Genomic DNA, 17,612 nt, shown 5'->3' with positions numbered 1-17,612 from the left:
TAAAAATGTACGCCTGGACTGCAAGAACTCCAAATCCATACATGACAGAGCTAGTGTTTTAGAGCTCTTCTGAAGGAGGTTGGTCTTTACCTGGGCTGGTGGCCGTGGTTACGGCTGCGTTGGCCGGCGCTGTTGTCCGGCTGCTCTCCAGGCTGGAGATGCGCTCCTGCAGGCGAGACTTCTCAGCCTCCAGCATCTGGACAGCCACCTGCAGCGACTTTGCTGCCGCACTCTCCCTTTGCAGTTCTGAGACCTGCTCATAGGGGGGGAGACATTAGGATGGACGAACAGACACAAAACACATATGCATGGACAGAAAATGATTATGTCCTACACATGAGTAAACACAAAGGCAAATGTCACAACTGACAAAAAACTGAAAAGCCGTATTATTTCGTATTCAGTGTGTGGTGCTTCACCTCGTCTCTCAGTTTCACCAGCTCCTTGTCCCGCTCTGTGATCAAGGCACTGCTTTTTTGGACTGATTGTTGGAGCGAGGCCTTCTCCTCCTCGGATTGCTTCTTCTGTGCACCCTCCCTGTTCACAACAGAGAGAACAACGGGGTCAGACAGACGCACAGACAGAGAGATGGGAGCGCTTACTCAGGGTCGGGAGTCTATGAATAGAGTCAAAGGATGAACCAAAATGTGCCAAACATTTCGAACATAGTCTAGTCCTTGGTGTTGGGGTTTCATATGTCGTGTCAATCAAATGATTGTCAAAGAAGTATCTACATAGTGAGAGGGGGGGTATGCAAACTTATATATCTTTACTTAAATATCAAAGTACTCATCAAACACAGACACAAAAAGAAAAAAAAGAAAAGAGCGCATAATATGCATGGAGGTTGTGAAAATGGACAAATGGGCTGAGAGATTATGGGACATGACTAAAACCTTAGGGAGGCTTTTACAAAAATGATGAAACTGGCTGCGTCCAATAGCCACAGTGCTCTCAGCATGAAATGAGGTAAGCAGGAGCGACATAAATACCTGTACCCATTACCAGGAAAGCTTTTGCACCAAAGACAAGAAAGAAGCAAGCAACAGAAAAACATTAGGAGGGATTCAAGCAGCAGAGACAACTGGCCAAACGCCACCCTGCGACACAAAGCAGCCTCGCACGCATAAACATAGCATGGGGAAGCAGCATGTTGGCTAAGAGGAAGCATACTTCAAGTTGCCAATCAAAAGACAGACAATGACTCATAGTCCACATGCCTTCAGAGCCAAGAGGCTTCTCTGGATCACTGCGGTTCCTTACCTCTTCTTCATCTCCTTGACTTGCTTGCTGAGAGTGGCACACTGCTCTTCAAGCTGCCGGGGACAAAACAAATAAATACATTTTATGGGGCAGTTGCTGTTGTTGCATTAGAGGTGAGTGTTTATCTGGACAGTGTGTGGTGCAGTATTGTTGCAGCCAGGTGAGGAACACTCTGGTACCTTCTTCCCTTGGCTGCTGTTGTCCTGCTGTTTGCTGGCCAGCTCCTCAGAAAGGGAGGCCTTCTCCTTCTCCAGAGCCTCCAGCCGACCAGCCTGCTCAGAGGCGGACGTCTTCAGCGCTTCACTACATGACACAGGAAACAAACAAAACATTACCAGGACGAACCCTTAGCCAAATGATGGTATCCAAATGTAGTGAAGTGAAACACGAACCTGGCCAACTGACCATTTGCTCAGAAACAGATTTAGTCTAGAATCGCAATGTAACTCAGCTGAACATTTGGCACCAAACTACTTAACTTTCATGTGACTCATGCCGATACAACTCGGAATGAATGATGCCTCACCTTGTCTAAATAGCAGACACTTCCATCCAAAATCAATTATAAATACCAAGACTATGTTTGAATATCTGTATCTGAGCCCTATACTTGCACACTCCTCAGTCCAAAAGCATTTGGTTATTTAAACAAACAGGCAGCTAATTTGTAAATGCCTTTGCGTTCCACTTTTTTCAGCATACTCGGGCAGGTCTTAAGTGTATTTAAAGTGACACTTTAAATAAATGTTAGACAGGCTAAGAGGGGCAGGCTATAACCGGTCACATCAAGATTTCATCAATTTGTAATAGTGCTTTAATTAAGCAGAAAGCCTCTGTTGAAAATACAGTTCTGTTGGGGAGCAGGAAGTAATGACGCCAGAGTCTATAATAGCAAGTCAGTTAGAGGCTAATAGATGGACATGTCTACATCAGTCATTTCACCAGCACTACTGCAGGAGCACAGCATGGAGACTCTGCAGTGCCAGTGGAGAGGCTTTAGCCTGCCCTCTACGCCAGTAAAATGAGGACATGAGTGCTGATGAACACGCCCTCTAGCGATGGCAGGGTGGTACTCACGCTGTGCCAAAGACAGATAATGCTCACAGAAATACAGTATTACCACTGCAACTGGCTTTTGGTATAACTGCATATTAGTGTATTAGAGTTGCACTTTATATTTGCAGCAATGTATAAATAATGGGCCACAAACAGTACAGTCTTAAAGTGCAATTGTGCATTATATACAACTGGTTGAGTTTTTCCAAAAGTTCTCCTGATATTCAATTTCTGAGTTAAAGTGCAGTGCTGATGGCGTACTACTTGCTATTTGTTACAGCAAGTCACACCAAGTTACTCAAGAAAAGTCTACTAAATGCGACATTCCTTACTTATTCATTTCCCTTACTCGTCATGGGAAGTGTGCTTGTTATGTGATTTTGATATCTGTTCCTAAATCATCAGTTATATAACACTACAAGAGCTTCAGAAGATCATCCTAAAACAATATGAACCAGTCTTGGTCTCAGAATGTACAGAGATGTATATCGGACATCTATCCCCCAACCTAAATAATTATAAATACAGTTTTAGAGGTGGTAGATGAACCTGGACACAGGGGGTTTGTAATCAGACTTGTATTGTTTGCAGCAAAGGTTTAAATTCTGACAAATAGTATTGGGTGTGCCTATCTCTTTTATACACGTGTTATTATTATTTCAGTGCCGTCATACTCACATCTCTTTGGACAGGCTGCTGATCTTTTTGCTCTCGGTGCTCAGCTGCTTTTTTGACCTGGTCAGCTCCTCCTGGTGGGAAGAGCTCTGCTTCGTCGCTGCCTCCAGCTAAACAGACAAGAGTGGTACTGGATCAGAGACAAGAGTGGTACTGGATCAGAGACAAGAGTGGTACTGGATCAGAGACAAGAGTGGTACTAGATCAAAGACAAGAGTGGTACTGGATCAGAGACAAGAGTGGTACTGGATCACAGACAAGAGTGGTACTGGATCACACACAAGAGTGGTAGACAACCAGATATCTATGAATCCATAGGTTAACCGCCATATCACCTGGCCTTAAGGCAAACACTGCGCACTGTTAACAGCTTAGGTAAAGACAATAAAGCCAAAATATTTATGAAGACCCTGTAGGCAATTTTTTTTCTTTTTTTACTTAAGAAGTTACACTGCATGATGAGGGATTTCATTTCCATACATCACACACAACAACCTATCTCACTCCCCATAATGATTCTCTATTGGTTAATCTGGCAGTTTCCTCTGTGTGTCTGTGTCTGCTGTACACTACACCAACAACGGCTCTATTCACCAAAGTCACCATCTAAAAACAGCACAGCAGCATCACAGCTCTCTCCTGGATCTATATTTCGAACGACAGCAAAACGTCCAACATTTTGGGTATAGGTAACATCTTTCATTGTAGACAGAGAACGTCACTGATTAAAGCCACATATATGCAACATATAAATAAAAACACAGACACAGTACCTGAGCACAGGAGGAGTTGAGGCTGTAGCCTCTTTCCTGAGGCATTAGTACATTTCTATAGCTCCACACCTGCATGTCTAAAACTACCTTCCACTTCTTACCCCTGTAGATCCAAACTGTTCCCTTGTTCTACCCTCTCTTTTGGTCCCTCAGCTGGTACACAAATAAATCTATCAATAATACATGAGCCAACATCAACGCAGGAGAGAGTGCTCCATGGCTTGTTCTTTTAAGAGTACAAGCTTAGAGTCACTAGCTAAGTTTGAGATGCTGCTGGATTATGTAAAACGTCTCCCTGTCCCACCCCTGTCTCAATTTCCCCCTAAACTCTTATCTCCTTCCCATCCCTTTTCTTTGTCAACCTCTTGATCACCATTATCACATTGCCACTGTTTGGTCTTGTGTTATTATTATTATAAGAACACAGTGGCTGAGGAGTCTGCCTGCTCCAGCTCTTTTTAGTCATGGGGAATGACGCTCTATATTTTCTGGTGTCATGTCTCACACTGCAACTTGTCATCTTGCCACTCCCCCAAATAGGATTATTATTCACATATCAATATGTTCTAGTTTTGCGTCTAATCTGCTTTGTTTCAACTGTCTAAAACTGTCACGAGGACAGACTACCTTTATAAAATCAGTGGATGAAGAAAAACATCCTCCAAGCTCCTTCTGCTCCCACTCACCTGACTCTGCAGCTTCTGCTGGGCAACCTTGAGCTCCTCTACTAGGGCCTGGGCCTCGCTTTTCTCCTGCTGCAGACTGCCCTTTTCCTGGGTCAGCCGCTCCACTGCCTCAGCCGTCTGCCCAGCGCTCTCTGCAGCCTAGGCACCAAGGGCCGAACACAGACACCTTAGAACACATGCTATAGAACACATGCTTTAAAACCAGGATTTCAGACAGGCTCAAACCTGGCCCCTAGGACACAAGTCACACTGCCGATGCCATGACATGTGGTATGACATGTGTCCTGGTTTGGGGTCAGGTGCCTGAAGGTGCTCCAGGCTAAGGCAAATAAAGCTTTTCTTATTTTGTATTTATACATCGTACACCGAATTACCGGTAGATGCTTACCAAATTATCATGCCATACAAATCTGAAGCACAAGATCTGAGGGAGGGTTAACACTAACAGAACCATTATATACCCCGTTAGATTAATTACATGGGTTTTGATGAGTGATAATGTGTAGAAAACTTTACAAAAATGTGAGTGAGTGGATGATGAGCATTAATACATTTAGTAAATGGTATGTATGAGATGTTAAGCCCTGTTAGTATAGTATAGGGGCCACTCTCTAATACCTGGTCTGAACCATTAACCATAAATCTGTTTCCTCACTGCAAAACCATTTTCAGACCTTGTTCAAGCAGGTTTGTCGGCATTATGGTTTCGGTCTATGCAATATTGCTTTGGTCATGCAATATTACTTTCATGCTACAGCCAATTGCGGGATTGCTTCAATTACTTCTTCCATATCATTGTTCATTCTGATTAATGAAAACCAGGCCTGTTTGCATTTCTTTTTTGACACCTTGATTCCTCTGCATTGCTAGTTGGGTTGCTAACTATCAACTATAACAAGTTGGGTCCTGTGGTCAGAGAATGGTTATGTACAGTGCAATTAATCTGGTGCTAGAGTGAATCAATCTAAATTCTAATGAGTGGAGTCTTAAAAGGCTTAAAAAAAACAAAATATGATTCAATTGTCCAATTGTACCAGTAAGTATGTTCAATTCTCAATACCACAGTGGATTCCAAATGAAAAATTGCCTTGAACTCCACTATCAAATTGTCACCCTTTGTGATAGTCCTGCAATGGCAGTAGATCACAGTGGAACAGGTCCCATTCTAAGCCCACAGGAATGTCAGTATGACATCTATCTACGACAGACTGAGAGAAAGGTTAGTGCTTTTTGTAAATCCAGTGGAAGAAATGAACAGGATTAGAGGTTGAAATGAGAAAAAGCCAAGGCAGTGGAGTGTAAGCATGCAGTGGAGTGTAAGCATGCAGTGGAGTGTAAGCATGCAGTAAGAGGTGCCACATGACCCAAGCAGGTGCAGTGTTGGTTATTTGGGTGAAGGTTGCTAGTGGCGAAGTACCTCAAGCTGCTTTGCAAGTGTGTTTTTGCATTGTGCTTCAAGCTGAGCAATTTTGTGGTTGGCCTCCTCTTTTTCCTTGAGTAAGATCTCCTTCTCTGCCTGCACCTTGGCAAGGGAGGATGCCGCCTCGGCCTGGGTCTTGGACGATGAAGCAGCCTCCTCCGAAGACGCTCGCTGCTTCTGTTCTAACATGGCCACTGATGCACGGAGGGTCTGGGTGTCTGCCTCAAGCTGGGCGTGTGAGACCTTCAGGTCCTCCAATCTACCCAGGAGCTCCAAGCGTTCCTTCTCACTGGTTGCCTGGGTCTGGCGCAGGGACAAGACTTCCTTTTCCAAGTTGTTGCGAGAAGACTGTATGTCAGCTCTCTCCTTGGACAGGGCAATGGCTTCTCTTTGAAGGTCTTCCAATTTACCAGAGAGGAGTTCTTTCTCCACTGCCATGTCTGATCTCACCTGATCACTTTGTTTTTGCTGAGCCTTAAGGTTTTTCACCTCTTTAGCCAAAGCATTTTTCTCTTCTTTTGCTTTCTTGAGATTGACAGACATTTCATCCACAGTCTGAGCACCAGACATGGCTTGATCGTTAAATTCCTGTAGTTTAGCCTCAAATTCAGCCTTTTCATCATGCAAGTTCAGCTTCTCAGCAAGCACCTTTTCATGAGCGATTTTTAGCTGCTCAAACTGACTCATTAGATTCTGTTTTTCTTTTGTTAGTGCTTTAAATTCAGCTTGGGAAGAAGATATTTCAACCTTTAGTTTAGATTCTGACTCATGCAGGGTGTTTTTCTCTTGAGATAAACTGGCTAACTGTTTTTCAAGATCCCCAACCTTTTTGTCAAGGTTATTCTTGGTAGTACAGAGTTCATTATTTTCTGTGTTCAAGGTCTGCTGCTGAGCCTCGAGAAGGTGTTTTGATTCTGAGAGAGACTTTTTCTCAGAGGAAAGCTCTTGAATTTGTTTGTTCAGGCTCTCTTTGTCCTTCTGAAGCTGCTCTAGACTCTTAGTAAGATCTGCTTTCTGGGAAAGAAGAATATCTCGTTCCTTTGACAGAGCCTCCCTCTGATGGTCATGTTCTTCTTGCAAGTGATCTTTGTTAACATTCACTTTACTAAGCTCATCAGTTAACTGTTCTTTGGCTTTCCTAAGTGAATCGATCTCAGAACTGAGTTTCAGCAACTGTGCTTCTAAGTTTACTTTATCTTGGAATAAATTAGTTTTCTGACCTTCAACTTCAAGTTTCTTTTGTTTTGTTTCCTCTAACTCAGCAACAAGATTGGCCTTTTCCTTCACCAAGTCAGCACATTCCCTGGAGTATCTATCAACATGATCCTTTGTTTTGCTTAACTCTTCTGAAAGTTGATTTTTTTCTGCAGTAATAGATGACTTCTCAGAGGCTTCCCTTTCATGCTTCTCAACCAACTCATCTTTCTCCTTTTCTAAATGCTCCTTCTCAGCCTTCTGCTTCCCTAAGGCGGATTCCAAGCTGGTTTTCTTCTTTTGAAGGGACTTCAGAGACTTCTCCATTTCAGAGACCTTCAAACACAGAGTACCCTTTTCTTGAGCAAAGGCTGTGGTTTCCTGTTGGATCTTCTCATTTGCAGTTTTGACCTCATCTGCAGTTTGGTGTAGCTTCTCTTCAAGCTCCAGCTTTTCTTTTGCAAGCTCCTCCTTCTCAGAGCACACCTTTCTACATGTGGAAAGTAAGTCTTCCTTTTCCTGCAATAACTTTAGTTTCTCAGAGTCAGTTACCTCACTGCTCATCTTGATATCCTCCAGCATTTTAATCTGGCTGCTTTTGGAAGCTTCCAACTCTGTAATGTCGCGAAGAGCCTTCTCAAGATCCTTGTTTGTAGTGTTTAACTTATTCTGCAATTCTACTTTGTCAGCAACAAGGGCCTCTTTCTCCAACACAGCAGCATTCAACTGTGTGGATACTTTGTTATGCTCTTTATTCAGGTTCTCTTTTTCAACCTGCAACTGGGCATTATTGACACAAAGGTCTTCCTTTTCAGAAGTAAGGGACTGAACCATAGACTTTAGTTCTGTATTCTCTGCATCTAGGGCCTTCTTTTCTTTTCCAAATGTGTTTTGTTCTTTCCCTAAAGTTTCCTTTAACGACTTCAGGTCTTCATGGCTTTTGGCAAGCTCCCCTTTGATTTTATCCAGGTCACTAGAGGCCTTCTCAAGATCATTGGACAGCTGCTTCTTGTTGGCATCCTGCTGTTTCATCTCCTCCTGGTACTTCTGAAGAACTTCCTGCTTCTCAGCTTTTACATTCTGGAGTTCTGCAATTTCAGCTAGATGCTTCACTTCCAAGGCCTTGAAACTGGTGTTCTCATCCTTTAGCTTCTCCAAGGTGATGCCAAGTTCTTGCAGCTGTTGCGAAAACTTGTCTTTTTCTGCAGTGATTGACAACTTTTCCTTGTCCAGGGAGGTTTTGCTAGACAGCAGATCTTTGTTCTCGATGAGGAGCTTTTCTTTTAGTGTCTCCAGGTCATCATACTTTACAGAAAGCTGTTTGTGAGATGCCTCCAAAGATGAGACTTTCTCCAGGGAATCGGATAACTGTTTCTTTACGGCTTCTCTTTGAACCTGCAAATCATTACCCTCCGTTGTTAGGCGCTCAGACGCAGCCTTGATATTTACAAGCTCTGCAGAGAGCCGTTCAGCCTCCTGATTGGAGGAGGTCAAGTCAGCATTGAGAGACTGGAGGAAATGAGGTGGAAAACACAAGGGGTAGAGAAGGGAAGGGGAGGGAAGGGGGAAAGGTTACGTGAATTAAAAAACTGAATTCAAGCAAAAATAAATAAATAAATACGCCACCAGTTGGTAATGGTTGGCATTTTGCAAGCAAAAAAGCCAGGAGAGAATGGCAGGGCAATCAACCTTTAGGTTTAAAAACTGAAAATGAGACAAATAGAGGTACACCAACAAAGAATTTGGAATTGGGCTGCTGAGCAATAGGAGAAGATGTAGCTAAGCTTGTAGAGCTCCAGTGACATGAGTGTGAATATTTCATAGCTCTCAGAGAAACATGACTGACTTTCCCAAGAACAAATACATAAATGAATAAATAAATAAATAAATAAAGACACTGCTGTCTATTCCTTTGATTTTAAAATCAAATTGGTGTCCACCTGCCATTAACTGATCCAAAGAAAACATCACAAATGAGGTTATGGCTTTGTATGAATATGAGAATGTTATCATCATGAATGTTGAATAAATCATACTGTTTATGATGATGATTCAATCAATAGCATAGCACTACATTCTGGTTACTTGCATTCAAACTGATCCTGTGTCATCTTCATGTGAGCATGACAATAAAAATACCTTGCTTGCGCATCAGAGCACAAGATTAACACCACTTATTATTCAAAAAGCCTGGTATTGACTGATATCTGTCTCCTAGTGCATTGCAGAGTGTCTATGTCTATCTTCTTCAGACCTTACCGTCATATTTATTTAACTGTCCCATCATCCACTTCATATTAATTCATCTTCTACAAATTGACAAACAACTGTTTAAAACCTACACTAAACCTGATCAGGTATATAAAACAAAATGGCACTTACCTGTGCCTGGTCCTTGTAGACTAGCAGCTCCGTCACCTGCTCCTCCAGCTGTTTGCTCTTATTGGCGGAGTCACTGAGGTCTATCTTTGTGACCTCCACCTGGGCACGCAGCTCTTCCAGCTCCTTAGCATGGAGCTCAGAGGCCTTAGACAGAGCCTCTTCTCCAGAGGCCTTAGCCCCTTGGGCCTTGGATTGAGCTTTCTGCACTTTCTTCTCCTGAAAACCACCAGGCATCAGAGAGTGAGCTTTAATGTACACAAGTTCCTTCCAAGTTTTTCAGTGTCATTATGGTGTTTATGGTTCACAAGAAACAGACTCTTCTGCCATTAAAACCAAAAGTCACTTTCAAATGTCTTCTTAACAACAATTTCCAAATTAACAGCCAGGTAAAATGTTATGTCTCATCTCTTCCAGGTAGTGTTCTGTGTTCGGTCATCTCACCAGCTGAGCGATTTTTTCCTGAAGGCTGGACACCTCTCCCTGGACCTTCTCCTTGGTGTCTGTGAGCTCCTGCTCGGCTCTATTCTGCTCCTGTCTCCTGCTCTCCTCAGACCGGGCCACACGCTCCCTCTGCTCCGCCAGCTGGGTCTGCAACTCCTCCAGACGCCTTACAGGTGCAAAATTAATGTTAAAATCTAGGTACTCCTGAGTGTAGCACATTTGCACCTTCTGCACTTAGAAGGTAACAAGAAACTCTGGGCAAAATGCATTTTTCAAACACTATTTCAACAAGTTTATGTTCAGTATAAAAATTGATTGAGAGCGATTCACAGGACTGATATGTGTAGTACAGCATTGAGAGGTCAAACATAAAGGCGGGCTTGTATGTCTGGTTCTTCAAACCTACCTCTCCTTCTGATTGAGATCCTCATTCATTTTTGTCAGCTGGACAGAACTGTCCCCAGATGATTTTATCATGTCACTGAAGTCATTTTCCAGTTTTGCCTTGCCCTTGTTCAGCTGGTCCAGCTTCTCCTCGTCAGCCTTCAGCTTCCTCTCCAGCCCTGCATGTATACAAATACCCTTAATATGCTTCGACACTAAAAACACTAAGCAATCCTGTGTATGCAAATAGTTTGCAACTAATGACCTGCACTTTCATACATTAAGGCCCTGCTAAATGCAATAGAGGTTTGTGTTTGGATCGAAATATAGCACTGACCAGCAACTTGGGATTTAAGTGCTTCTGACTCAGTGGAGAGAGATGTGCACAGCTCCTCTTTACTGCTCAGTTGATCCTGTAACTCTGCAAAGGAACAACACAGAGAGAAGTCAACAATGAAAGCTCCACACCCAGATGTGCAATTAAGCTTGGGTCATAGGAGAGGAATATTTTTATATCTAGGTGTTGGCACATATGAGTAGAACCCTGTAAAACAAAAAGTCCTTCACCTCATGAGGCGCTGCAGCCCTGAATAACTATGCAACTTACCTTGCATAGTTTGTGCTGATTCAGCCTGTTCGCCACAAGTTTCCACAAGCTTCTTTTTCTGAGAAGAAAAAGCCAAAAAAAGAATGAAAAAAAGATGTTAGGCAAAACACAGAAGTATCACACACATGAGTCTTTAGCCCGTGAACTGTAGTTAATTAATTCCCTGGCAAGCTTTCATTACAGCTGATGCCTGGAATAAGGCACTAGTTATCTGCGTTGAGCTGGTGAAAAAGGATAGAGTTCCATCTAGTGGCATGTTTCTTTTGTACACACCTTACCAATGTCATATCAAATACAAACTGGAATTAAGAGTATTTTGCAGAGGCTGATATAAACTGACCTGTACATCAGCAGGACTCATAGACATGCCACATCAACATTTAAAGGCTCTCTTTACACAATTGGCCATCTAGGTTATAACTTACTATAAACTCACTGAAATATTCCGACAAAATCCAATTTTAATAACTATACTGAACCTATTTAGCGTGGTATCCCAGGCTTACAACAACATTTTGGGATGGTTTTAATAAATAAATAAACAAAAATAAACAATGCACAAAACTGAATAGTAAAGCACATTCCAGGATCCTGCTGTTCCGGGATTTTCATGACAACCTGGCCTTTACCCCTTCTAGCGCCAGCCGCCTCCAGCTTCCTTATAGCCCTCTCCAGCTTCCTTCCTTACCCCTGCCCTACCACCCCGCCCGCTACTCACCATGCTGCTGAGCTCTTGCTCCAGGGAGCCCTTCTCCTGCTGCAGACTCGCCAGCTCCTGCTGCCGGCCTTCCAGCTGAGAGCTCAGCTCACTCATCTAGGGTCACGCCCAGGGGGGTTGGGGTGCACATTATGAACATGAGGAGGGAGAGGGGCAGATGCACACACACACACACACACAAATGGAGAATTAAAATAAAAATACAAAAATATGACCGGGTAAAAACACTTCCTGCTTCAAAGTGCTTTAGCATCCATAGACCAAGGGGTAGGGTGGTTTGAACAGGACCATTAAAAAAAACACTCAGTTTTGCAGTCATGTAATGCAGGGTAAACAGTGCGAAGATGGAAACTCAAATGTGCAAAAACACAGATGTAACTGACAGGGCTGAGGGGCATGAACAAAAAGAAAGGGAGCACCCACCTTGCCCTCATGAGAACGTGCCTTGCCCTCGGCTTCCTCCAGTCGGGCTCTGAGGCCCTGCATGTCCTCGTTACCTTGTGTCTGCTGAGAGCGCAGCGACTCGAGACTGGCTGCTAGCTCTTGGGCCTCCTTGGCCTTCACCTCTGCCTGCTGCCCTAACTCTGCGCCCCCCTCCTCCAGCTCCTTTACCCTGAGCTCTGCTGCGTGCAGCTTGCCCAGCTGCTCCTCCATCTCCACCAGGTGCTGCTCCTCGGCGCGCTCCACGCTGGTGCGCAGCGAGTCTTCCAGACGCTCCTTCTCCTCAGCCAAGCTCAGCAGCTGCGCCTTCAGCTCGTCGCCCTGCCGGGTCTGCACCGCGGCCTCCGCCTCTCGCTGGGCGATGGCCTCCTCCAGCGCCAGCTTGTGCTCTACCTTCAGCCTCTCCAAGGCCCCACGCAGCTCCACCCGCTCGCCCGCCTGGGCCCCGCCGGCCCCCTTCTCCGAGGTGACCCGCAGCTCCTCCATGGCCTGCTGGTGGGAGGCCATGGCGGAGGTGAGCTTGGAGCGCCACAGCTCGATGACGTCAGCGTTCTCCTGCTCCGCCTGGGCCAGGCGTGCCCGCAGTTGCTCGTTGTCCTTGCTCAGGCGGCTGGAGGATGCCTGCAGCTGGGCCAGGGCCTCGCCGTGCGCCCGCTCTGCCGCCTCCAGCCGGTCGCGGAGGTCCTGCAGCGCTGCTTGGTGCCCGGCGCCCTGAGAGGACAGCTGGGCGCGGAGGGAGGCAACTTCCTCAAGGAGTACCGCTGCTGCTGGGTCGGTACCAGAGCCCTCGCCCGAGGCGGACTCGAGGTGCTGGCGCAGGGCGGCCACCTCTTTGTCCCGTAGGGCGAGATCCCTCTCCAGTTCCATAATCCGTGACCGCTCAGACACGGTGGCCACCTGGGGAGGAGTCACAGCACAAAGGCTCACACCAGCCCACACACACACAGTTTGCGATAGAGGTTTGAAAGGTGTGTGTGTGTGTGTGTGTGTGTGTGTGTGTGTGAGTGATTAAGTGAAGTAAGGAACAAAAAAAAAATGTAATCTTTGTATTTGTAAATGAGATGTGTGTATATATATATATATATATAGGACGGATGAAGTGTTCCAGTGTGAGGGGGTGTGTGTGTATGTGTACCTGTTTTCTACATGGGGGATGGGGTTGGGTCATGATCTAAATCCTACAGGGACATTTCAGGGCTAGAGTGAAATTCTAACAGGCCCTATTCTATGAAAAAAGACAACAAAAGTTTAAACCCTCACCAGCTGATTCAAATGTAATTTGTGTCCAGAGAGCATACTATGATGCTGATATATTACAGTTTTAACAGGAAATATAACTATAATTTTCCAACCACTGGGGTGGGTTTTTAAATTGTAGAGGGCTAAATGATTCTTACACTTATGGTTGGTTATTGAATTACAAAGGGCACACACAGACACACAGGTAGGAACTATCCCAAGACCTAAAACTGATGGAACTGGGTTGTGGTTGGGATAAAGCAGACGTCACCGTCAGGAGCAAGGGGCAACACCGGACAAACAATCAACAGATGGTGGGCTGACACCTTGATGGCAACCGTTTGGTAAGATCCAGTAGGAATGCGAGGTGTATAGAGAAGGCATATAGAGAACAGGTCTAGGATTTGCCTCTGGTTGAGAAGTTTGAACAGAAACACACTGTTTAGAACTCTGCCCTGAAATGGCCTGTGGACCTTTTATCAAGCGAGCATAACATTTCAGACTCCAACTGATCATTGATCGAGGCTGAGAGGCATGTGTCTAGATGCAGACAATGCACAATTATAGACGTTTTGTGGTAACCTTTGAAATCAGAGCTACTTCTGAACAAATACAAATGTAATGATGGTTTATCTATAGATTCCTGCGCCATGTCTAACAAACAAGCAGAGCAGTAAGACCAATGAGGCTAAGAGTATAATGCAGCTGTTATTAGACACTTGCCTGGGTCACTATAGTGTTTGTGAAATGCAGCAGCTACAGTGCATGTTTAGTACAAGCAGAAGCTTTTAGGAGGCAGCTTTTTCAGGTATTACCTCTTGAAGAACCACATTGCGGACGCACCTGCCCTTCCACCCAAAAAACAAATCCTTGTAATGTAGATCCAGAGCTCCCATTTTGTGGTTAAGGTCCAACCCAGAGGAAACGTTGTCTGCGAAGCCCAGATCCATCCCCCCAAAAGCTCCCCCCACCCCACCCCAACTACAGTTATTTACCCCCCAAAATATCCCCCGCCTCTTGTCCCCTTTCTGTCAAGGGCGCAGGTTCATTACCCTAGAGTCTTCTAACTCCCTCTGGAGTTTGTCAGCTTTGGCCTTTTCAAAGAGCAGACTCTGCTCTAGCTCCTTAAGAAGGGCATGCTCCAGCCTGGTCTGCGTCTGTTAGTAACAAGAAGGGGAGAGGAAGAGAACACAAACCAGTGCCACCATCACATGCCAGCCCAATGCACAGGGGGAGAGGGGGGTTGAGGGGTTGTTGTTGGTGTGAGGTGGGGTGGGGGTGGGGGTGGGGGTGAAGGGTTATGGAATGCAGTGTGAGTGGAGAGGAAGGTCAGGTCCAGGAAGTGGAAGGGAAGGACTGGAGTTTGGCTCATGCATGCTGGGGACCAGGGACCTGTTGGGATGGAGTTGAGTTTGGTAGGGTGGGTGGGTGTGTGTGGCTGAGGGGTGAGAGAAATCTGTCAATGCTGATGATTATGTTGTGTCCAAGAGGCCATGCAGAGAGTCACAAGAAGAGAGGAGACTGGAGCACAAAGAAGGCAGTGGGTGTGTGGTTGTCTGTGTAAATAAATGAGCTGGGTGAGTACTGGTATGGAGGTGAGTGAAGGTAATGAATGAATAACAGCATTTGTGTGACGCAAAATAGAAACCTTGCACATTGCCCTCAACATGAGAGAAAGAGAGAAACTGAGGAGGACACTCCAGAGGAAAATCTGTCTTGTGTCACTGGCCCTGTCAACATATCCTCTCTCTCTCTCTCTCTCTCGGTCTCTCTCCCTGGTTCCTAAACCATCAATGTAAAGAGGGACTGTTGTAAGACATTCCTTATGCACTCATAAAATGTTATAATGACATATTTACCATTACACACAGATCAAAATAGTATGGTCAGACCTCTGTGCAGGAGCTGTACACAGCCACATCAGGGAAGGACATTTTCATTCTACACAGCTCAACACTCTGAGGTGTGATCAATACGAAAGGGGTACGAGCACTTACTATCCTGGTGATGAGAATGAACCAAGATGGAGATATATGGGAGTGAGAATGAGTGATGATGTAAAGGAGGGGACATGTTCATGCTATGACACATGGAAGACAGGGGAAAAGGAGAAGAAATGCGAGAAACAGGTCCAATCAAGTCTCCATTTTCAGAAGGGTTATGAAGCAGGTCATGATAAGCATAGCATCAGTCATTCAGTTCATTGCAGTAGTTAAATAGTGTTGAGCTCCTGGCTCAATTGTTTTTGTTGTTTGTTTAAGAAAGCCACAGCATGCACATACAAACACACACAAACACACATTATACATCAAGTCTGTAAGTGATGGGCTTGCTCTGTTAAGTAAGACAACTGAAAACTAGATTTACAGCACAGCCGTATGTAATATGACCGCTGCATTAATTATCTGAACGAGAAGAATAATTAAGAATCAAGTGACCACTGGCAATAATAGACTTAAAGTTGTAGATCTTGTTCTGACTGGAAATTGAAGGACCTGTAGCTTGTGGATGTGGCGGCTTTACACTGATAGGGTGAGGCAGTATTTGCGAGTTGTGTTCTGCAGTTTTGAGACCTGTCTAGGGAATATGAGGATCAGTGTGACTTCACAACATATATTCTTGTGCTAAATTTGTTTTCAAAAAATGTATTATAAGCAACAATATGAGCATTGTATAACTGTACTTGACATTTGTTTACAAAGTTTTGGAAAACATGAATGTATACAAAATGTAAGATTAATAGTTGAAGGCAAGAATATGTTTGAATAAAATACTACATGTAGAGAAAATGCTACCTATTGGCCTACAAGTGTATTTATAACAAGACAGGGGTATGCACTCAATCATAATAATAAGTTTAAATATAGTCATAAGCAGCGGTCATCGGGGTCCAGGCAGAAGCTGAAAACAGCCCCAAGTCACAAAGGGTTGAATGATTTGACAGCTCCAACAGGTGTAAGAGGCGATTCGAATGTTGTAAATCTTACGTAAGAATTTACAGACTAAATTAATTTTGAAGAAAGACCAAACCATGTGAAAGGAACACATAATGTAGCTTGTTGTAGTGACATCATCACAGATTTGTTATTTAATTGGGGAAATGTTTTCCCATGTGCCATTATGAATGAGCCAACAACACTTTATCATGATTGGCTATTTATAACGGCATGTATTCATTGTGAACTGTTTAAGTTATTACTCAAAAAGTATTTTGACCATACCCCACTTTAGGGGGCGCTAGCACCAAGGGAAACACACCTAGGGACACAAACCCTATATCAGCCGTGTGGGGCTTTAACCATTCCAGATTTACCCACCAGTCAGCCAGCTAGTTTTAACAGAATGTCCATATACCTTTAGGCTGTAGATCGATAAACAGCAACTGACAAAGGTCACTCATTTAGCCTTCCCAGGTTAAGGAGGCTGACCTTTTAGCCTTGACCTTTCTTTCAACACAACAAATTAGGTGACAGATCTCTGAATCTCATTTTGCCCTGAATGTATAATAAGGCAGAGATCTAACTGTGGTCGATGGTCAATAGCCTAATTCCTCCTCCCCCCCTGCTTAATGCAGAGACACTGCAGATAAACCTGCATAAATCAGCAGTGCTGTTGGCTGCGGTGGCAGGGACAGCTCTCACTCACACACACAGTAAGCAGTGTGGCGTGTGAGCCAGGGACAAGGACAAAGAGGCGGCACTCGCATTAAGACCTTCACTCAAAGATAAACTGCTTCTCTTCGCCCCTCGATGAATTAACATTCATCTCAATGCAGTACGAAAACGGAATGGGAAAGGATCGAGGTCAGGACCTACTTAAGGCCCATTCTCTGTGCTGAAGGCTGCTTCCCTTTTCTCTCATCAGCGAAACGAGAGTTTGGCAGTGACTATCAGCGGAGTAAGAGTGCTCCTGGCTTTGAAGTGTAGATAAGGTCGGTTTGTAGAGAGTAAGCACAAAAAGGGGGCCGTCCTGTCAAGTTCTACACCTCAGAATTTTAATTAGGTAAGTGCTTCAACCCGAACTCGAACAACCCAAAATGCCTTCCACTGCCATTGACATCCGATTCCACTTCTCACTTCTTGTGAGTCTACATGTGTCGAGCCTCCAGCTGTACGCAAAACAAATCTGATTATGTTTTTATGAATGTGTGTCTCATTTGTTTAAAATTTACCTCCAGGTCTCCCTTGGTGATGCAAGCCTCTTCCACACGAAACTGCAGGTCCTCCACCCTCCTGTTTTTATTCAAAAGTCAGTCAGTCAGCAATCCTAGAATACACTATCAATCAAATTATAAGTTACTTTGTATGAGTTCAATAAAATTGATAATAATTTG

At 44.4% G+C, this 17,612-nt stretch overlaps 1 protein-coding gene across 4 annotated transcripts in view; it reads right to left on the bottom strand.

The window, feature by feature from the left end:
* clip1a (CAP-GLY domain containing linker protein 1a) overlaps window positions 1–17,612 on the bottom strand; it is a 39,594-nt gene that overhangs the window by 5,638 nt on the left and 16,344 nt on the right. For all 4 annotated transcript variants that reach the window (XM_080852409.1, XM_080852411.1, XM_080852412.1 and 1 more), the window contains exons 8-22: window positions 17,451–17,511; window positions 12,023–12,937; window positions 11,600–11,695; window positions 10,882–10,939; window positions 10,612–10,695; window positions 10,297–10,453; window positions 9,891–10,056; window positions 9,450–9,665; window positions 5,871–8,576; window positions 4,454–4,591; window positions 2,998–3,104; window positions 1,443–1,566; window positions 1,264–1,316; window positions 420–537; window positions 91–253 (exon numbers count right to left, since the gene is read on the bottom strand). In XM_080852409.1, the coding sequence (XP_080708535.1) occupies window positions 91–253; window positions 420–537; window positions 1,264–1,316; window positions 1,443–1,566; window positions 2,998–3,104; window positions 4,454–4,591; window positions 5,871–8,576; window positions 9,450–9,665; window positions 9,891–10,056; window positions 10,297–10,453; window positions 10,612–10,695; window positions 10,882–10,939; window positions 11,600–11,695; window positions 12,023–12,937; window positions 17,451–17,511 (5,162 nt within the window). The remainder of the gene's footprint in view (window positions 1–90; window positions 254–419; window positions 538–1,263; window positions 1,317–1,442; window positions 1,567–2,997; window positions 3,105–4,453; window positions 4,592–5,870; window positions 8,577–9,449; window positions 9,666–9,890; window positions 10,057–10,296; window positions 10,454–10,611; window positions 10,696–10,881; window positions 10,940–11,599; window positions 11,696–12,022; window positions 12,938–17,450; window positions 17,512–17,612) is intronic.

This window comes from Sprattus sprattus (genome assembly GCF_963457725.1).
Source record: "Sprattus sprattus genome assembly, chromosome: 15".
NCBI classification, from domain to species: Eukaryota; Metazoa; Chordata; class Actinopteri; order Clupeiformes; family Clupeidae; genus Sprattus; species Sprattus sprattus.
The sequence above is the reverse complement of the archived record's forward strand: the minus strand, read 5'-3'. Positions and strand labels throughout refer to the sequence as shown.